Here is a 20459-nt window from a genome sequence, read left to right as displayed (position 1 = left end):
TTGCTGTAATCAGACGTATCTAGTTGCCTCAACAGGTTGCAATTGGGGTTGCAATTTCAAATTCTGTGTCATTACTAAGGAATAACGAATTCTCTGGTGCACTCTAAGATTGAGAGAAAACGGAGGACTCAGGCGTCCTGAAGCGAGAGAAAACGGACTCCTATGATGGGGCACTCAAATAAAGAAAGCATAACTACATGTTTTGTGGACTACCCACTGTACAGTATTGAGCGTACCCTTTTCATCACTTTGTGATAAACCTAGTCATGCCTATGTGTGTTTCTGCTACAGTTGGGTCTTCATTTATGCGGCCAATTGAACCCGCGTTGTACCGCGTAAAACGAGAAACGTGTAAATAAAATAACAGAACATATAGGATTAATTGAAATAGAGACTGGGCCCACCCCCAAACTCCACTTTTTCCGACACAATACTGACACAATACCTACGCTGTAGTAAAAATAACATCTTAATTTTATGATGGTATGCACACACACACATAATATAGAAGAGAAATATCAATCAGAGAATAATATACTGTACCAGGTAAAAGAAAAATCAAGGTTTAACACTAGTTGTACCCCACTTAACGCGGTCAATTGAACCCAGAGGGTCCCGCGTTAAGTGAAAACCGCGTTAAGTGAATAACAGAACATATGGGATTAATTCCAATAGAACCCAGCCCGACCCCCAAACTCCACTTTTTGACGACAAATAACTATGTTGTAGTAAAAATTCTATCTTAACTTTATGGTGGCATGAAAAACAAGTAATATAGAAGAGGTTAGGTTAGGAAAGATAAAGGTTAACATAGGAAAAATAAAGAATAGGTTAAAAAACGAAAATTTTTGAGGAACACTCACGGTAGTAGAAGAGATGGGTCGGCATACGGGGATGGAGGCTGGTTCCGAGGCAGAGGGCAGATTACTGCCCCTCAGGTGAATCACCATTACTAGGTGAATCACCATTACTAGGTGAATCAATATCACTGTCACTTACAGTTGTCATGGCTTCCCTGACAAATCCCTCAAAATCAACTTCACTATCACTATCACTGGCTTGGGCTGGCTGTGGTGGGTTGCGGGCGAAGAACTCGGTTATGCTTTGCTGACGGCTGGCTTTGATGTTGTCATGATACACCGTGATGTACGGCTCCATAGCCTGCACCAGTCGGGTATGGAAGACGTCATGGCGTTCATCGTCAGTGTCGCGGGAAACGATGGACTTAATTTTTTCTGTTAACTCTATGAGACACTTAATATCACTATGACTTAAACTAGGTTCTTCGGAGAATGACGCACCTTCTTCCTCCTCTTCACTGGCGGGTTCTTCTTCCAACATCTCGTCGGCAGTCACTTCAGGATCTCTGATCACCTCCATGATGTCTTCGTTGGTGGTCTCGGAGAAGCCTTCAGCTGTAATACTGAGCGCAGCTTCTCTGGCAAGGTCCACTGCTACTGCAACAGTCTGAACCTGACCAGTCACAGGTTCACTCCTCCTCTCACCTGGTATGCCATGCAACACATGTCTCCATGCGTGACGAATCGTAGCAATAGTCAGCAGATCCCATGCCTCCACCAAGAAGTCTACAGCTTGTTTGACGTTAAACTTCTTCCAAAATTGTTTGACGAGAAGTTCTTGAGTCGCCGCCTCTTGTTCCTTGTCCTCGTCGCTTTTACTCTCGCTGTCGGTGTCACCCAGCTTACGCAACTCATCCTTGGTGTTGGTAGAGTCGTTCAGGAGCTTGAATTTCTTTGCCGAGTATGCAGCTTTAACATTGCAGATTAACTCCTGGTCCATGGGCTGGATTAATGACGTAGTGTTGGGAGGAAGGAAGACCACTTTTACGTTGGGGTGACGATCCATAAGTAGGGGCGAGTGTCCAGGTGCGTTGTCAAGGAGCAACAAAATATTGAAAGGAACATTCTGTTGCTCGCAGAATTTCTGCACGTCAGGAACAAAACAGTTGTCAAACCAGAAGAGGGACAGAGAAGAGGACATCCACGCCTTACGTGCGGTTAGCCAGTGGACATTAAGCTTGTTCATGTCCATATTCTTGTAGGCGTGCGGCTTGCGGGCTTTGTGAATCACCGATAACTTTGGTTTACAGGTACCGGAGGCATTGGTGGTAAACAGGACGGTGATGCGTTCCTTCTGCATCTTCCGGCCCCTTACCTTGCTCGCAGACTGGACAACGAAGGTCTTGGAAGGTAACTTTTTCCAGAAAAGACCAGATTCGTCCATGTTAAACACCTGGTCGTCACTGTACTGTCCTTCCTCCATAATCTCACGTAAAAACGGAGGAAAATCTCTAGCCGCCGCACGGTCAGCACTCGCTTCCTCACCAACAATGCTGATGTTGGTGACCTTGTTCCTCCTCTTAAACCTATGCAGCCAACCATGGGAAGCATTGAAGGGTTTGGGCTCTGCAATTCCCAGTTTACGTGTCACTGCTGCGTATAGCTCACGTGCGTACTCCTGCACTGAGCGCGTGTCCACCGCCATGTTGCGTCGCGCCTGACGCACCAAATAACTCACCAGCAAAGTTTCCACTTTTGCCAGCACCCTGTTCTGGCAATACCTGATAGATGAAGCACCTGCAGACTTTGTGATCTTCATGTGCTCCTTTATCTTGGCTGCATCCTTCTTTATTGTACGAATCGTAGATTCGTTGACGCCATGCTGGCGCGCGAGATCAACTTGGCGTCTTCCTTTCTCCAAATCTTGAACAATTTGGTACTTCAGCTCGTAGCTTAATGAACGTCGTGTCTTCTTTGGTTTAGTGCCGCTGGGTCCAGGTAAGGAAAGGTTTCTCTCTGGGGGTGGTGGTCCGGCGGAAGCCATTTTACGGAACAATGGATGCGCGTTAACCCGGCGTGGCCTTGAGGGATGAAACTGCCGCGGCTAGGTCAAGCGTCGTCTCTCCTCCCTCCCTCCCTCCCCGGGGTAGTCACGTCATAATACTTTAAGCCAATTACAGCTAGCAGCAGAGGGGGGTAGGGCTGCATGGCCAATCACATTCCGAGACGTCATATGACGTCAGTGATAACGCAACAAAGACACACACTGCGCAACCTTACCGCGCCGCTTACCCAAGCGGAGGGAGGAGGAGGGAGAGGCAGGCGGGCGGGTGGGTGGCGCGTGGGCAAAATCTAAAAATAGCATCCGAGCCGGACACTCACCGCGTATATGTGGAAAAAACCCGCGTTAAGTGAAAGTTCAGCTTTGGCAAGGCACCGCGTATATGCGAAAACGCGTTAAGTGAAAGCGCGTTAAGCGGGGTAAAACTGTACATTAGGTTAGGTTAGAAAAAATCAAGGTTAGGTTAGGTTTAACAATTACGCTAGTAGAAGAGATGGGTCGGCATCCGGGAATGGCGGCTGGTTCCGAGGCAGAGGGCAGATTACTGGCCCTTAGGTGAATCACCAACACTATCCACCATAGTTGTCAGAGCCTCCCTGACAAATCCCTCAAAGACACCATCACTGTCACTATCACTGGCTTGGATTGGCTGTGGTGGGTAGCGGGCGAAGAAGTTTGTGATGTTACGTTGACGGCTAGTGTTGATGTTGTCGTGATACACCTTGATGCACTGCTCCATAGTGTGCAACAGCTGGTTATGGAAGCCTTTATAGCGGTTATTGTCAGGGTCGTTGGAAAGGATGAGCTTCAGTTTCTCTGCACACTCGATGGCATCCTTAACATTGCCATGTGTTAACTTGTGTTCTTCTCGGGATGACGCACCGCCTGTCTCTTCACTGACGTGATCGTCTTCTAACATCTCGTCGGCAGTCACCTCAGGATCCCTTATCACCTCCATAATGTCGTCGTTGGTGGTTTCGGAGAAGCCTGCAGCTGTAACACTGCGCAGCTTCTCTGGCAAGGTCCACTGCCACTGCAACGGACTGAACCTCACCAGTCACAGGTTGACTCTGCCTCCCACCTACAGTGCCGGATTTTGACCTGTGGAGGTCCATGGGCAGCCTCTTTGTGGAGGCCCCCCTCATTATAACTAACCAAGAGGGTGGGGTGGCGAGTGAAGCGAGCCTAAATATATGGGAGTTCCGGGGGGCGCTGTAAGCCCCCCGGGAAAATTTTTAAATTTTAACACTTCTTTGGAGAATTTTGAAGCCATATGCAGTTATATTGAGGAAATTAGAACATTGAAAATTTTTTAATTAACTGTATATTTATTGATAGTGTACAAATTCCCAACACAAAAGTGAGACATGACTGGAGTCATTCATGTGGTTTCAAGTCAACCAGCCCTGATATAGCTACTACCACACATGTCAAAAATTTTCAAGAGACTTCACAGAAAAGAATATATTATTAGTTATTACAGAGAGATGTTTGTGGAATTCTAAATATATTATTAGCAACACAAACAATAGCATTCATTAAAAATATACGGTTCGTAGGAAAACCAGGTATTCATGAATTTCAAGGAGTAGCTAGCCTAATTTCTATCACGCTTCTTGCTGAACATAGTTTTACGTGATGGTATAGATAAACATGAATTTTAAAGAATGAAAATAAAAATAATCCAAATGAATAAACAAATAAATAAAATATTGTAATATGTGGAGGCCCCCAGATTGTGGAGGCCCCTGGGCAGCTGCCCACTTTGCCCACTCCTGAATCCGGCCCTGCCCACCTGGGATACCTTACAACACATGCCGCCATGCGTGACGAATCGTTGCTACAGACAGCTGATCCCATGCCTCCACCAAGAAGTCAACAGTTTTCTTGACGTTAAATTTCTTCCAAAACTGTTTGACGCAAACTTCTTGATCCGCCAACTCTTGTTCCTCGTCCTCTTCGCTCTGGCTATCGGTGTCACCCAGGTTACGCAACTCATCCTTTGTGTTGGTACAGTCGTTCAGGAGCTTAAACTTCTTTGTAGAGAATGCAGCCTTAACGTTGCATATCAACTCCTGGTCCATGGGCTGTATTAATGACGTAGTGTTGGGAGGAAGGAAGACCACTTTTACGTTGGGGTGACGATCCAACAGTAGGGGCGAGTGTCCTGGTGCGTTGTCAAGCAGCAACAAAATGTTGAATGGAACATTCTGTTGCTCGCAGAATTTCTTGACGTCGGGAACAAAACAGTCGTCAAACCAGGAGAGGGACAGAGCAGAGAACATCTACGCCTTACGTGCGGTTAGCCAGTGGACATTTAGCTTGGTCATGTCCATATTCTTGTAGGCGTGCGGCTTGCGGGCTGTGTGGATCACCGATAACTTGAGTTTACAGGCACCGGAGGCATTGGTGGTAAACAGGACGGTGATGCTCTCCTTCTGCAACTTCCAGCCCCGACACTTGCTGGCAGACTTGACAACGAAGGTCTGGAAGGTAGCTTTTTCCAAAACAGACCCGATTCATCCATGTTGAACACCTGGTCGTCGGTGTACTGTCCTTCCTCCATAACTTCTCGTAAGAATGGAGGAAAATCACTAGACGCAACACGGTCAGCACTCGCTCCTTCACCACCAATGTTAATTTTGGTGATCTTGTTCATCTTCTTAAACCCTAGCAGCCACCCAGAGGAAGCAGTGAAGGGTTTGGGCTCTGCAATTCCCATCTTACGTGCCACTGCTACGTACAGTTCACGTGTGTACTCTTGAACCGACCGCGTGTCCACCGCCATGTTCCGTCGTGCCTGACGAATCAAGTAGCTCACAAGTAAATTCTCCGTCTTGAGAAGCACCTTGTTCTGGCAGTACTTCACCATTGAAGCACCTGCAGACTTTATGATGTTCATGTGTTCTTTTATCTTGGCTGCATCCATCTTGATCGTCCGGATCGTAGATTCGTTAACACCATGCTGGCGCGCGAGATCGACCTGTCTTGTTCCTTTTTTAACTCTTGTATTATATTGTACTTCATCTCGTAACTTAGGGCACGTCGTATCTTCTTTGGCTTAGGGCAGCTGGGTCCAGGTAATGCAAGGTTTTTCTGTGGTGGTGGAGGTCCAGTGGAAGCCATTCTTACGAGATTAGCGAGATTATCCGAACAATAGAACACAGTATACACGGGGTGACTGGGAGGAGAGTAACTGACGCGGCTAGGTCAGCGGCTTCATCCCTCCCGCTGCAGGGCACGTCATATTACATTAAACCAATCACAGCTAGCGGCGGAGGGAGGTAAGGATGCGTGGCCCAATCACAGTCCGATACGTCATATGACGTCACTGATAACGCAACAGAGACATACACTGCGCAACCTACTCGCACCGCTTACCCAACATGGCCGGAGGTTTGAATCCAAAAGTGGCGCGGCGCGAAAGGACCGCCAGTCGCTCTCCGCGTAAATGACCAAATTTACCGCATAAATCAAGCATCCCGCTTCCGGCAAAGTACCGCGTAAATGACAAAACGTGTAAACGAAAACCGCGTAAATCCAGACTCAACTGTATTTACCATAACATTATATGTTTAGTGGGTCTGATTGAAAGCGGTTGTACAAACACAAGCACTCACACATGCCACTCAGACTGACAGACTTGACAAGTTTTACCAACCATAAAGACAGTTGAAGCTTTCAACATCACTCACAATGGATCTTGAATATTCCAACTGTAATCAGACATATCTAAGTTGCCTCAACAATTGCAACCCCAGTTGCAATATCAAATTCTGTGTCATTACTACGGAATAACGAAGCCTCGGGTGCACTTTAAGATTGAGAGAAAACGGAGGACTCAGGCATCCTGAACTGAGAGAAAACGGACTCGTATGATGGGGGACTCAAATAAAGAAAGCATAACTACATGTTTTGTGGACTACAGTATTGAGCGTACCCTTTTCATCACTTTGTAATAAACCTAGCCATGCCTATGTGTGTTTATGATATTTACCATAACATTATATATATATATATATATATTTAGCGAGTCTAAATGGTCGTAAAATGGGAAACTTGGGGTTGGGTCTTGGGTGCCTGGAACCAATTAGAATTTATCCCAAAGGTTCTGTACTTTCGTTATCGCGTTTTTGTGATGATCGGACAACGTCCATTTCGGTTAACGTCACGTTTCCAAGAACGTATCTAGGACGTTAACCAGCACATGACTGTATACTGTACGTATGATCTTTTTTATACTAAGATAACCGACACGCAATATCAGAGTTTGATACACCACTCCTTTTTCTCACTCTCATCACGATGAGCACTGACACTAATTCACCAGTAGAGAAAAACTTTACCAGTGTGAACACCTAGGAGATGTTCACACAACCAGTGCAAGAAAGAGAATCACACTAAGGTTATGTTATGGTTATTTTTAAACTTGTAATTTCAGGTAGTTACAGTATAATTTCTTTTTTACTCTGTTTCATGCACATTTAATCGTTCATACAGAGTGAAGAAAATTATCATAAGGTCAAAAACATAATGGGAATAAACATTTCTTCGTGTGCTGGAGTTAGCACACAGAGCTGACGGGTGGGAGCAGCGTAAGAGATCTCAGCTGCTAGCGCTGTCCTGCATCCAGTGCTTAGTGAAAAGATTGCCAAATGGCAATGGAGTATTTTTTTATTGTTATTTTTATTTATTCCTCACTTTTACTGGTACAGTGTATATTATTTTATGCACAAAGAATAGCTCCTTCCTGATTGCTCAACCGGGCAGTCACCCAGAAGGGAGGGAGCTCGGCTGGAAAAGTGAGTCGGCGACACAGTTACAGCTCACTGTCTCCACACAAAGGTTCACTTCCTATACACACATCGATGCTCTTCATTTTTCTTATTTTCTAGTTTTATGTAATATTTTATTTATTTCTAAGCCACATAAAAGTATTGTAATGATTTAATTTTTTCTCAAACGACATAGACAAACGATAAATGGGGAGATAGCGAGAGATGCTGGGTGGGTTGGCTTGCGCATGAACTAGACCTGAGCGTAAGGGTAGTTCAGGGGCTCAGACACGTATAAGCGGGGTCACTTACTCTGAGACTCTACTGTACTGTACTGGAAAAAAATTACCTGAGCTAAAGTATTGTTACTCTGAGAAGAAATTACTAAAGTAAAAGTAATTCTCGTCTTGTTGTACTTCAAGTAAAAGTAATATGTTTGCAAAGTACTCAAATACTCGTAGTAATATTACCATTGCAACAAAATTTATGAAAGAATTACGACATCTGGTAATGTAGTCTCAATAATATACCGTACTCAACAGAGTAAATAATTCTGTTCACCTGGCTGCTTCCCGTAACCTGTAGGCAAGAGTATCTTAAATGTAATGCATTAAAAACAAACTAGACACAGTATACCTGTATATGAAATGATTCTTGGCATTATTTGCTTAAAGGAAATTAAGCACCAATGATTATATATTAGATACATGTACTGTACTGTACTGTACTGTACTATGTGAGGAATTTAAACCCTTCATTTTATGTATGGTATACAGTATACAGTTAATAAATCGCTGCACATATCTTTTCTTTCATTCATATATGGCTAAGAGAATTGTTTTCAGCCATGTTGCTAAAGATAGAGCTCATTAAATAAATGTTTATACTGGAGCTGTACACAGAAAAATGAAACACACGGGGTACAGTATACAGTACTGTATGTGGCTTTTACTGGCTGGGAACACAGCTGTTATGATTGGCTTGCCTAAGCAATTGTCACACATTCACCGCTGAGACGCCCAGAAGGTAATGAGAGGCCAAACAAAAATAAGGAAGGAAAGGTACCGATAATTGTCTGAAATGTTACTCAAGTAAAAGTGAAAGTACCAAGAAAGAAAGTTACTTTCAAGTAATTAATTATCCCCCAAAAAAGTTAGTTGAGCTGGGTAGTGAAGTAACTGTACAGTACTTCATTACCATCCACCTCGTTAAGTTACCAGCCACCTCAGCATTTATGTTAAAAATTAGATTAGGTCAGGTGACTTTTCATTATCACTTTCTAACATGGCATTAATAGAACCCCCATTTAAATTACAGATACATAATAACATGCAGAAACATGGACATCTCTTGGACCGTTTTGTTGGCCAAATCTGGGATAGTGGGGTGGACATTGATGGAATCCCTGATGGTGTGCCCAGAGCAATCACCAACAATAAGGCTTTACAGAGGAATATCAAGAAGTATCTACTGTGAGTTATAGCTTATACAATACAGTACTATCTGCATTGGTTAGTTGCATAGAGGGTTGCACTGACATCACAAAAAACATGTGCTTATGTTTATTATGTACAGGTATGTGGAAGGCATTGGAGATGTCATGTACAGTATATCATGGAATGTACTAGCATCAAGAGCATCAAGAGCAAAAGGGGAGAAAAAATTAAAAGAGAGAATAATAATTTCATCATATGTTCTTGTGTTTTAAAATTAGTCTATTACCTATTTTCTCTCTTAGGTGAAGCACTGTACTTGAACTCTGAACACTGGCAAAAGTGGGTTCTAATTCTTCTTTCCCATTAGGGAAAAAAATACCAAAAATATGTTGGATATTCTGTGACAGTGTATTAGGAATTTAAGATTGTAGCGGGTCTGCAGTACTTCTGTTCCTCTATTATGTTTACATTAATTAAAGAAGACATGATAGAAGTGCCTTCCAGTTTGAAATGCCCATAAGTTAAGTTTGTGATGCTTATTAATGTATATCCATGGGCAAACTGCCTTCACCCCCAAATCAGGTCTGTTATTGAGGAAGGTATATCTTTTTCTTTCTTTTTTTATCCTCTTCCCCACTGATCAGCTCGTTAGCCGGTTGGGCGGTCGGTCACATCTCTGATACACACTGTTGGCAGATACTGGGCATGCACTGGCTCCTGAATGTACCTGAACCTGCTCCAGTGTTAGGTCAAGTCTGGCTTTGAAAGAGCTCACACTCGGTGCAGTCACACTTTCTGGCAGATTGTTCCAAGAGTTCACAATTCTCACTCCGAAGAAGTTTGCCCTCACAGTTTTCTGGACCTGCTGCTTCTTCAACCTTGAGCTGTGACCCCTTGTGGGGTGGACGTCTTTCAGCTCCTTTTTTTTTTACGGGGATTAGCCCACCTGCACTGACCCACATCAGGGCCTGAGGGACAAAAATTTGTTAATAATAATAATAAATTAATAATAATTCATAAAATAAATAAATAAAAATGAAAATAATGAAATAATAATGATAATAGTAATAATAATAATAATAATAATAATAATAATAATAATAATAAAGACATACAAAAATGAAAAAAAAAAGAGTTCAAGAGTGAGAAACAATATATGTATGTTGTGATATCAATAGTACGAGAAGCAATTGAGACCCTGCAAATGTGTGTAAATGAAGCAGAAAGTCAGATCAGCAACCTGGGACTTGGTCACAATATTTGTAATGCCGTTTGGCAGCAGGGTTTATCATTAGACAACACATTATGCTTCCAATATCTTCCCAGGCAGTAGTACCTCCCTGTTTGGTAGCTGCCTGCTACCTACTACCTGTAAGGTATGTACATTCGACTGAGAGTGTCCCCTGAGATATTAACAGTATACACTTCAATTTGGTCACCCCTCGCCCGTCTGTAGTATAAGCTAGGTAGTTGCAGGCACTCCAATCTCTCTGGGTAACTGAGGTTCCATAGTGCAGGCACCAGTCTGGTGGCCCTCCTTTGGGCATGTTCAATCAATTGACCTTCTCTAGCATATCTCGGGACCAGACGGGGAAGCACCTCACTCTTGAAGATCGTGATGAGCGACGGACCATCCAGATATCTAAACAGCCTTTCTACTTTACTGCATTCACCACCGTCCTAAACGCTGTACGATCCATGTTGGTAGTAGACAGCTACCAAACAGGGAGGTACTACTGACTGGGAAGATATTGGAAGCATAATGTGTTGTCTAATGATAAACCCTGCTGCCAAACGGCATTACAAATATTGTAACCAAGTCCCAGGTTGCTGATCTGACTTTCTGCTTCATTTACACACATTTGCAGGGTCTCAATTGCTTCTCATACTATTGATATCACAACATACATACCATATTTGCCAGCATGTACGATCCACCACCACATAAGACGCACCTCTAATTTTCAAGGATATTTTGTAGAAAAATATTTTTTAGTACGTTTCATCATACAATTATTGAAAGTGATTTAAATTGATTTTGTAGGGGAAAACATATGATTTTGTGCATGTAATTACAATATACAATTTCTCCTCGACTTACGACGGGGTTCCGTTCCGACGACCAGGTTGTAAGTCGATTTGGTCGTAAGTCGAAAAGGCGAAAATAATACATAGAATTTCTGAAATGGGCGTCTCTTTTTCTTCTCAGCACCACGAGAACTCTCACTTTTACGCTTGCCAGCCATTTTAAAGGGAATTACAAAAAAAAAAAATTGTGAGAACACAGCGCGATCACTAATGTCAGGACTTGAAAATACGTAAAGAAGAAAAAATATTTTATACAACCATGGCCGTCGTATGTCCGGGTTGTCGTAAGTCGAGGAGAGACTGTATACTGGAATCAAGTAGGAAATCATATATAGTAACATTATACTAACCCAACTCTACCTCTGATCTGAGCAGCTGTGTGGCTTGTTTATATTTTGGTCAACAGAATTAACGACAGGATGTGAAACTCATATTTTGGGCTGTGATGTTTTGTGTTGCCGCGATCTGCCACCAGGGTGTAGTGTAAGGAACTCTTTTTTTATACTTCATATTTATTCTCTTTATTTTTCAATACTTATATACTTGCTTCATATCTATATTTTCTAGTAATCTTTTCTTGTGTTTTTTTTATTTTTATTTTTATTTTATTATTATTTTTTTTATACGGGAATTAGCCCACCCAGGCACAGGTCAAACGACCCACAACGGGGACTGGGGGAAAGAACAGATAGAAATTGAATATAGAGAAGAAAAAGGTTATACTGTACAGTATACTGTGTTAATCTACACCATGAAGATGCCGGAAAACCAGCCTTTTAAAGTGAGACATTGTGTGAGTATGGAAACACAGAAGAAGGCAGAGCATTCCACAGTTAGGCTGTGTGAGGAAAGAAGGAGGTACTATAACGGGTTATTCTAGTGTGACCGACATCCACAGAGAAATGGTGGGCACCATGGGCAAGACGTGTGTTACGAGCCCACGGCCTTGCCGGCGGTACACAGGATGCCAAATCCACTGAACATTGCCCGTTAAAGTACCTATAAAAGAGTGAGAGTGAAGCAACATTGCGGCGAAGAGAAAGGGAAGAGAGATTGTCGACTAAAGGAGGAGAGTTAATAAGACGAAATGCCTTTGATTCCACCCTATCTAATAGTTGGACAGAAGAAGAGCCACCCCAGATATGAGAGCAGTACTCCAAGCTAGGACGAATGAATCCCTTATATACTTGGAGCAACTGCTCAGGAGTGAAGTAGCTACGGCATCTGTACAGCATTCCCAACTTTCGGGAGGCAGCTTTAGCTATATTAACGATGTGTGATTTCCAGGACATATTGGAGGAAATGGTGAGGCCTAACATATTTATTTCAGAATTTGGGGGGAGATCGTCTAATTTACAAAGTGTAATTGGTAAATATTGAGTTTTATTACTGTTGAACTTAACCAAGTTTGTACCTCCCCATTCAGAGATGCTGCACAGATCCACATTGATAGAAGTAATGATATCAGTTCTAGAAACAGATCTAGTTTGAGAGTTAGGAGGAAGGGGAAAATGTGAAGAAGAGTGAAGAGTAGAATCATCAGCATAAGAATGGATAGAATTAGTTGTAGTGTGAAGTAAATCGTTGATAAAAAGTAGGAAGAGAGTAGGTGAAAGAACAGAACCCTGTGGGACACCACTACTGGTAGAGAAAGAGCGAGAGATCGAGCCCTCGACAACAACTGCCATGGATCGGTTCTCAAGGAAGCTAGAGATGAGAAAACAAAGTGGGGGAGAGAAACCAAAAGAGGGAAGTTTAGATAGCAAAGACTTGTGCCATACCCTGTCAAATGCTTTGGAGATGTTGAGGGCCACGACGAAAGTTTCCTCATAATCCCTAAGAGAGGATGACCAGAGATGGGTGCAATAGGAGAGCAGATCACCAGTAGATTTCGCCTGGCGAAAGCCATACTGGTGATCCGACAAAAGAGAAAGGCTTTCAAGGTGACGGAGAAAATGGGAGTTCAAGATGGTTTCGAAAATCATAGAGAGGGTTGAAGTTAGGGCAATGGGGCGATAGAGAGATTCGAATGGTCACCCTTCTTCGGGATGGGCTGAACCAAGGCATGCTTCTAAGAAGAAGGAAAATTTTGGGTTTTGAGGCAGAGGCGAGCAAGCACAGGGGCCAGAGCTTCAGCACATTCCCTCAGAACACGAGGGGGTATTCCATCCAGACCATGTGCCTTACTCACACCCAACCTGGATAACACACCGGCAACCCTGCAAGTGGAGATTATAGGAAAGTGCATAGGTTCAGTAGAAGGTGCAGGGGTAGGAGAGATAGAGTAAGAATCGTCTAAGGTGGAATTAGAGGAGAATAAGGTGCCAAAGAGGTTGGCTTTGTCAGGGGGAGAGTTGGCTATAGAGTTATCGGGTCGGAAGAGGGGAGGAAAAGAATGCGTGCAGAAGTTGTTTCAGATGTTTTTAGTTAAGGACCAAAAGGATTTACTAGAGGAAGAATTAGTCAGGACAGCGGTCTTTCTTTTTATAAAATTCCGCTTGGCCCTATGAAGAATAGCCTTACAACGATTCCTAAAAGTAATGAAAGAGTTGTGGGTAAAAGGAGATGGAGATAGTCTCATAGCTTGATATGCCTTATCTCTCACCCTGCAAGCAAGAGAACAGGAGCGATCAAACCATGATTGTAAATTGAAAATTTTGGTAGAAGATGGAATAAATGTACTCATACCGCCCTGTATAACCCCAGCAATGCTGTCAGCACATACCGAGGCGTCCCGAGTGGAAAAGCAACATTCATCCCAAGGAAAGTCGGTGAAGAATTCTCGCAAGGATTGCAAGCTTGCCCACCGATAGCGCCATAGTTGACGTTTAGAGGGGGGTGGGGGAGGTGGTCATACCCAGTTTGATTTAATAGAGATAAGGTTGTGATCAGAAGACCCTAAGGGGGCAGAAATTGAGTATGAATAGTGTGAAGGGTTAGAGGTAAAACAAAGATCAAGAATGTTAGCAAGTTGATCGTGTCGATCAGGAACGCGTCTAGGGTGTTTGATTATTTGTTCCAAATCATTAAGTTGGGAAAAAGAGAGTGCCTCAGCTCCACCTGGTTCATCACTTGCCGAGCCAAGCCACTCTCTGTGATGTACATTGAAATCCCCTAGGTAGAGGATCTCAGTGTTGGGGTGTGTGGATAGCAATGACTCATGGCAAGAAGTGAGACAGTCAGAGAGTTCGAAATAGTTGGTAGAGTTGGGAGAACAATATAGGAAACAAAGAAAAATAGTTACAGTAGGTAGAGATATTTTGAGCCAGATGACATCATAAAGGGAAGATTCAAGATCCCTGAGTCGAGCTATAGGTGTACGTAAATAATAATAATAATAATAAACGGTTTATTAATAGAGTTGCAGCCGGTGGCTGAAAATATACAGACTTACATTTGATTTAGACATAATGATATAATATGCATTGAATACATTTACAGGGATGTACAGTACATAAATCAGGAGTTGTTTATTATTTTAACAATAGATGGGATGGTGCTATTCTTATAGCTATCGGTGCGGGCTCTTATGGGCTGAATTTTGTTGTAGTGGCGGACTGCGCGAGGTGGGTGGGGGGCTGCCGGTGGCAGGAGGTGGCGATGACGAGGGTGGTGCATTAGTTGGCTGCCAAACCTTTCCAGTGCTTGGTGGTGGAGGTCACTGAGGGATGGCATTTCCAGGGTGGAGAGGGCGTTGGCGTAGCCTGAGTATTCTGCACCGAGCATGATTCTGCAGGCCCTTTTCTGTACCTTCTCTAGCTGACTTTGTTGGGTGGAGTTGAGAGAAGACGACCAGGCTGGTGACGCATACATTAGTTTGGGGAGAATAAAGGCGTTGTAGATGGTTCTCAGCTCTAGTGTGGGTGTCCCAAGTGACCTAAGTCGTCGTAGCATGTAGAGACGGTACGAGGCTGCCTTGACTGTGTTATTTACATGGGCCTTCCAGTCCAGTTTGTTGTCTATAGTTACACCCAGGAGTTTGGCAGACTGCACCAGCTGGAGAGGATGGGCACCCACTGTGACTGCTGGGGCTTGCACTGGAGTGGTGGTGGTATTGATATGCTTGACTACGGTTTTGGTGTGGTTGATGGTGACCTTGTTCTCCGTAGTCCATGCCTGTAGCCTGTCCAGGGTGCCTTGTAGTTATGAGTAGTCTGGTGCGGTGTTGTCCACTGAAACCCCCACAGTGCAGTCATCCACGTACTTCCACCTGTGAGGAGTGTCAGATAGAGCGTCGTTGATCAGCATGGAAGGAGGTATAAAGGTTGTAGTTGAAGACTTGAAAAGGTTTGGGTGAATCTGCTTTGGTCATTTGAAGTTCGGAAAGTAGTAAGAGGTCAGGGGAAGAGGTTAATAGATGGTACTCCACAGAAGGAAAATTGGATCTCAGGCCGCGAATGTTGGAAAAATGAAGTGTGAAAAAAGCCGATCCTCCAGCAACCGTTGTGGCGTCAGTTGAGGCCCCAGTAGCTTGATGATGATCAGGTTTGCCCTGGGTTCCACAACCTTCCTGACCAGTGGGACCCATCCGAGAAGGCCCCACTTCAATATTAATATCAACTGACTTAGGAGAATAAAATAGAATGAATAAAACAGATCAAGAATGAGTACTGTTATATTTGTGGTATTGTCAATAGTAAGAGAGACAGTTGAGACCCTGCAATTGTGTGTAATTGAGGCAGAAAGTCATGTTCAGCAACCTGGGACTTGGTCACAATTTTTGTAATGCCATATGGCAGCAGGGTCTACCATTAGACAATACATTATGCTTCCAATATCTTCCCAGGCGGTAGTACCTCCCTGTTTGGTAGCTGCCTACTACTTAGGTAGTAGGTAGTAATTTTATTTTCTAAGTCCTTCTGTCTATAAGTATATACTATCTTATATTTCTTTGTTTATATTTTCTGAGTTAATATTCTTTTCTATACTTTATTTCTTCTGTTATATGTATTATTGTATTTTCTAGATTTTATATATTTTCTTTCTCTCAATTTATTATTATGCCTTAGTTATATTCTATACTGTACCATGGATTAGTCGGGGAAACCTTGTCATTCTTACTATAACACTTATTATGCTTACAGCAGTAGCCTGCCACCACCCAGACTTTTATTAGAATATAACATATCTCATTGAACTGTTAGGTAGAGTACTAGCGAGCTTCTAGGCACGTGAGTTACAATAGTTATTTTCTGAGAACCAACGGTTAGAAGGAATAGAGCGGTGATACTCGTAGTTTACTTATTCAATGTTTATTAACATAAGGAGTGAACAAGATGTTAAGTAAGCACACTCAGACAAGACTGAACCCCTTAGGTCTTCCTTTACAATTCATAAAATAGATCTTCAATTACTTATTACATCATTAAACAACTGTTATATTATTTATTTGACAAGTAGCAAAATAGATCTTAATTCTTGGTTACAATTTTAAACAATCATTATATTACTTCATTGTCAATACAGATGGCTATATGACACACTTGACAATATCTCAAATTAACATATTATTTATAATATCATGTTATTTCGGAATGAACAACATGGCACTTTTCTCTCAGTTGGTAGTACATATGAATAATGTACTCACAACCCACACAACACGTTATTACTGGTACTATCAATATTTATGTGTTCACTACTCATCGTGGGATAACTATATTTCTGCTAATTATCCCCAATCATATACAACAATAATACTTTGGCCCATATAACTGTAAGGAGTGCCCCAGGGTGTCACACTGGTGTCACCACAACAAACGAAGAGTTCTGTTAGGGTCGGCTGCAGTCCGACACACTGCGAGAGAGTTCGGGCCTTGTTCCCAGGGTGCGGACTCGCACAATTTAATCGTGCCGAATTAACAACATCCTGCAAGACAGCCAGCTGGTATGCAGCTACCGGTCCCCCGGTGACTGTCGGTATTCAGCTAACACACACACTGTGCCTGAGATATAATGGAACAGCGTCAGCGATGTCAAATAACTCAATCACAAACAATCTTTCGTCTGGCAACGACAGAAGATATTTATGTGACATTAATTCTTTCACTGGGTAAATGATAATTTCGCTGTTACAAAATGAACAATGATATTCACAAAATTCACTGAGTTAAATTGACTTAATGTGGCGGGCGTGGGAACATACCCATACCCGAGATATGATGGAACAGCTTCAGAGATGTGACGCTGCTCCTCGTACACGAGTTTATATAAGGCTAACTAGCAACTCAGTCCTGTGCGCTACACATGCCAGAAAGGCTAATCACGCAATGACAGAAATTACATTCAACTCAGTCGCTGTGCATTTAACTATGAAAATCAATGCCATGGGTCAGGTGAATTTCTTACGTCTATTTTCATAATCTAATCAGAGATTGAGCTTGCCAAGAAAAAGTGAATTGGACGTCAAATACACACACTAACAATACTATTTTTACAACCCAGCAAAACTATGAACAAGGAACTATTCATGGGATACGGTAGATTTTGGAGATTATACAGTTTGACAGCATCTTTCAGGAGATAAATGACTTTCTTAAATAGACAACTGATACTAACTGAACTACAAACATCAGATTCTCTGATGTTTGGGCATCAAAATGATCTAATTTCAGTGGTACTTATAAACTCATGGCTATCCCCAAGGACGATATAAGGACATGCCGCTCGTACTGGCAGACTTGACACTCACTTACTTGACAAGTTTCACTAACAATAAAGACAGTTGAAGCTTTCAACATCACTCACAAGGGATCTTGAATGTTTCATCTGTAATCAGACATATCTAAGTTGCCTTAACAAATACAACTACAGTTGCAATTTCAAACTTTGTGTCGTTATACTAAGGAATACGGAGTCTCGGGGAGCACTCTAAGATTGAGGGAAAACGGAGGACTCAGGAGTCCTGAAGTGATGAGAAAATGGATGCATCAGATGGGGGACTCAATAAAGAAGGCATAGCTACATGTTTTGTGGGCTATTGAGTGTAATATGAATCGTCTGATTTTACGTTAACTGACGTGTACATCCGTGGTCATTACAGTAGCACCATCGCTATTGTTTTTGGCGTCATCGACTCATTGCAAATGGCTGGCTGGAGGCTGAACTTTCTGTTAACATTTCTTTAATCTTTCTAGGGGCATTTTTCATTTAGATAATAAACAAATGTTTCTTAAAGGTAACAGTCATTAAATAATGTAAGACATGTATTTGGTGTGGGTTACGTATGCTGGGGAAGGAGGTTCGGTGAGATGTTGTGAGTTTCTCTCTGCCGTTAAGCCAATGTAAGCCAATATTTACATCTTCGGCAAATTTGCCGTAAGTTTGTGATAATTTGGCTTGTTAATAGCAACAAAATTTTTTTTGCTTAGCGGACTACTGCTAGTCCCAGACTCTCTAGCTTGGCACCTCCGCCTACGGTGCTCGGCCTCCCATCCGTAATACAGGCACATTAGACGCAGGGTAATTTGTGATACATTAAGCAACAACAAAAAAGCGTCTTTTACGCCAGCAAATACGGTACAGGTTGACAACCCTTTATCCGAAATTGCGAAAACCAAAAAGCTCTGAAAACCGAAAGTTTTTTTTTGTGGGGCAATTTTGTATTTTATTTTATTTATTTTTATTTTTGTTTTTTTAAACAGGGATTAGCCCACCCGGGCATAGATGACTGACCCACATCAGGGCCTGGGGGGTGAAAATGTAATACAGGTGGCCTATCAAAAATCTGGCAACTGATAAACCGGAACCTTCAGTTTTCCGGCATGGATTTCGGAGCGCATTTTGAAATATTTCTTTGTTTATTTAATGAAGATATATGTTTTAGCTCATAAAATTCATACAAATTACCAGGCCAGAATATAATTTACATTGCTGGAATTCTTACAATTTGATGATCATTTTGAATATAAACATCATAGATTTTGCATTAGACATACAAATTTTAGATATAATGTTTACTCTGAGTAAATATGTTATCTTTTGTGCAAAATATATGACATTTATATTCAAAATATTCCTGATCTTACAAGGAATCCAGCAATGTCAATTATATTATCCTAACTTCAGTCTGAGGTATTATTTATTACTAAAAAGGTAAATAGTCTGGTTTTCCCACACATTTATCTGGTAGGGAGGGTTGGTGGGGGGTGGGGGGGAGGGAGGGACCGTCCGACCATCTGGCACGGTGTGAAGAATATTTTTTTTTTTATTAACTGAAGATATTTGTTTTAGCTCATAAAATTCATACAAATTACCCGGCCAGAATATAATTTACATTGCTGGAATTCTTACAATTTGATGATCATTTTGAATATAAACATCATAGATTTTGCATTAGACATACAAATTTTAGATATAATGTTTACTCTGAATAAATATGTTATCTTTTGTGCAAAATATATGACATTTATATTCAAAATATTCCTGGTCTTACAAGGAATCCAGCAATGTCAATTATATTATCCTAACTTTAGTTTGAGGTATTATTTATTACTAAAAGTTAAAATTAGTTTTTTCACCCAACATTTCTCTGGTAGGGATGGAAGGTGGGGGGTGGGGGGAGGGTTGGGACCGACCGACCATCTGGCGCGGTTGGAAGAGGGGGGGAGGCAAGTTGGGGTACTTTGATTGACAGATAGTGTCGTGAAGAATATTTTTTTTTTATTAACTGAAGATATTTGTTTTAGCTCATAAAATTCATACAAATTACCCGGCCAGAATATAATTTACATTGCTGGAATTCTTACAATTTGATGATCATTTTGAATATAAACATCATAGATTTTGCATTAGACATACAAATTTTAGAGCTAATGTTTACTCTGTGTAAATATGTTATCTTTTGTGCAAAATATATGACATTTATATTCAAAATATTCCTGGTCTTACAAGGAATCCAGCAATGTCAATTATATTATCCTAACATAAGTGTTTAATTTTCTTTGTTTAAAGGACTGTACAGGTAGTCATTTTCTGTTAAACTTATACAGCAAATATAACCATCAGTTTTCCGGCATTTTCGAAAATCCGGCACTCCTCAGGTCCCGAGGTTGCCGGATTTTTGATAGGCCACCTGTAGTAATAATAATTATAATACATGTAGTAATAATTATTCATAGTAAATAAAATATTTAATACAAATACACCAAAATAAAATAATATAACATTAATAATAATAATATATAAAAATAAAATTAATAAAAATAACAATAATGCAGGAGTAATGTAATAATAAAATAATAATAATAAAGAAATACAAGAATGAAAAAAGATCAAGTGAGAAACACGACCTAGACTT

General features: G+C 41.7%; 1 protein-coding gene across 4 annotated transcripts in view; it reads left to right on the top strand.

Annotated features, from left to right (window-relative positions):
• LOC121863264 overlaps positions 1–20459 on the top strand; it is a 94582-nt gene that overhangs the window by 61475 nt on the left and 12648 nt on the right. For all 4 annotated transcript variants that reach the window (XM_042361826.1, XM_042361823.1, XM_042361825.1 and 1 more), the window contains exon 6: positions 8955–9109. In XM_042361826.1, the coding sequence (XP_042217760.1) occupies positions 8955–9109 (155 nt within the window). The remainder of the gene's footprint in view (positions 1–8954; positions 9110–20459) is intronic.

The sequence above is a fragment of the Homarus americanus genome, unplaced genomic scaffold, assembly GCF_018991925.1.
Source record: "Homarus americanus isolate GMGI-L3 unplaced genomic scaffold, GMGI_Hamer_2.0 scaffold46197, whole genome shotgun sequence".
In the NCBI taxonomy this organism is placed as follows: domain Eukaryota; kingdom Metazoa; phylum Arthropoda; class Malacostraca; order Decapoda; family Nephropidae; genus Homarus; species Homarus americanus.
This window is presented reverse-complemented; position numbering and strand designations above follow the sequence as displayed.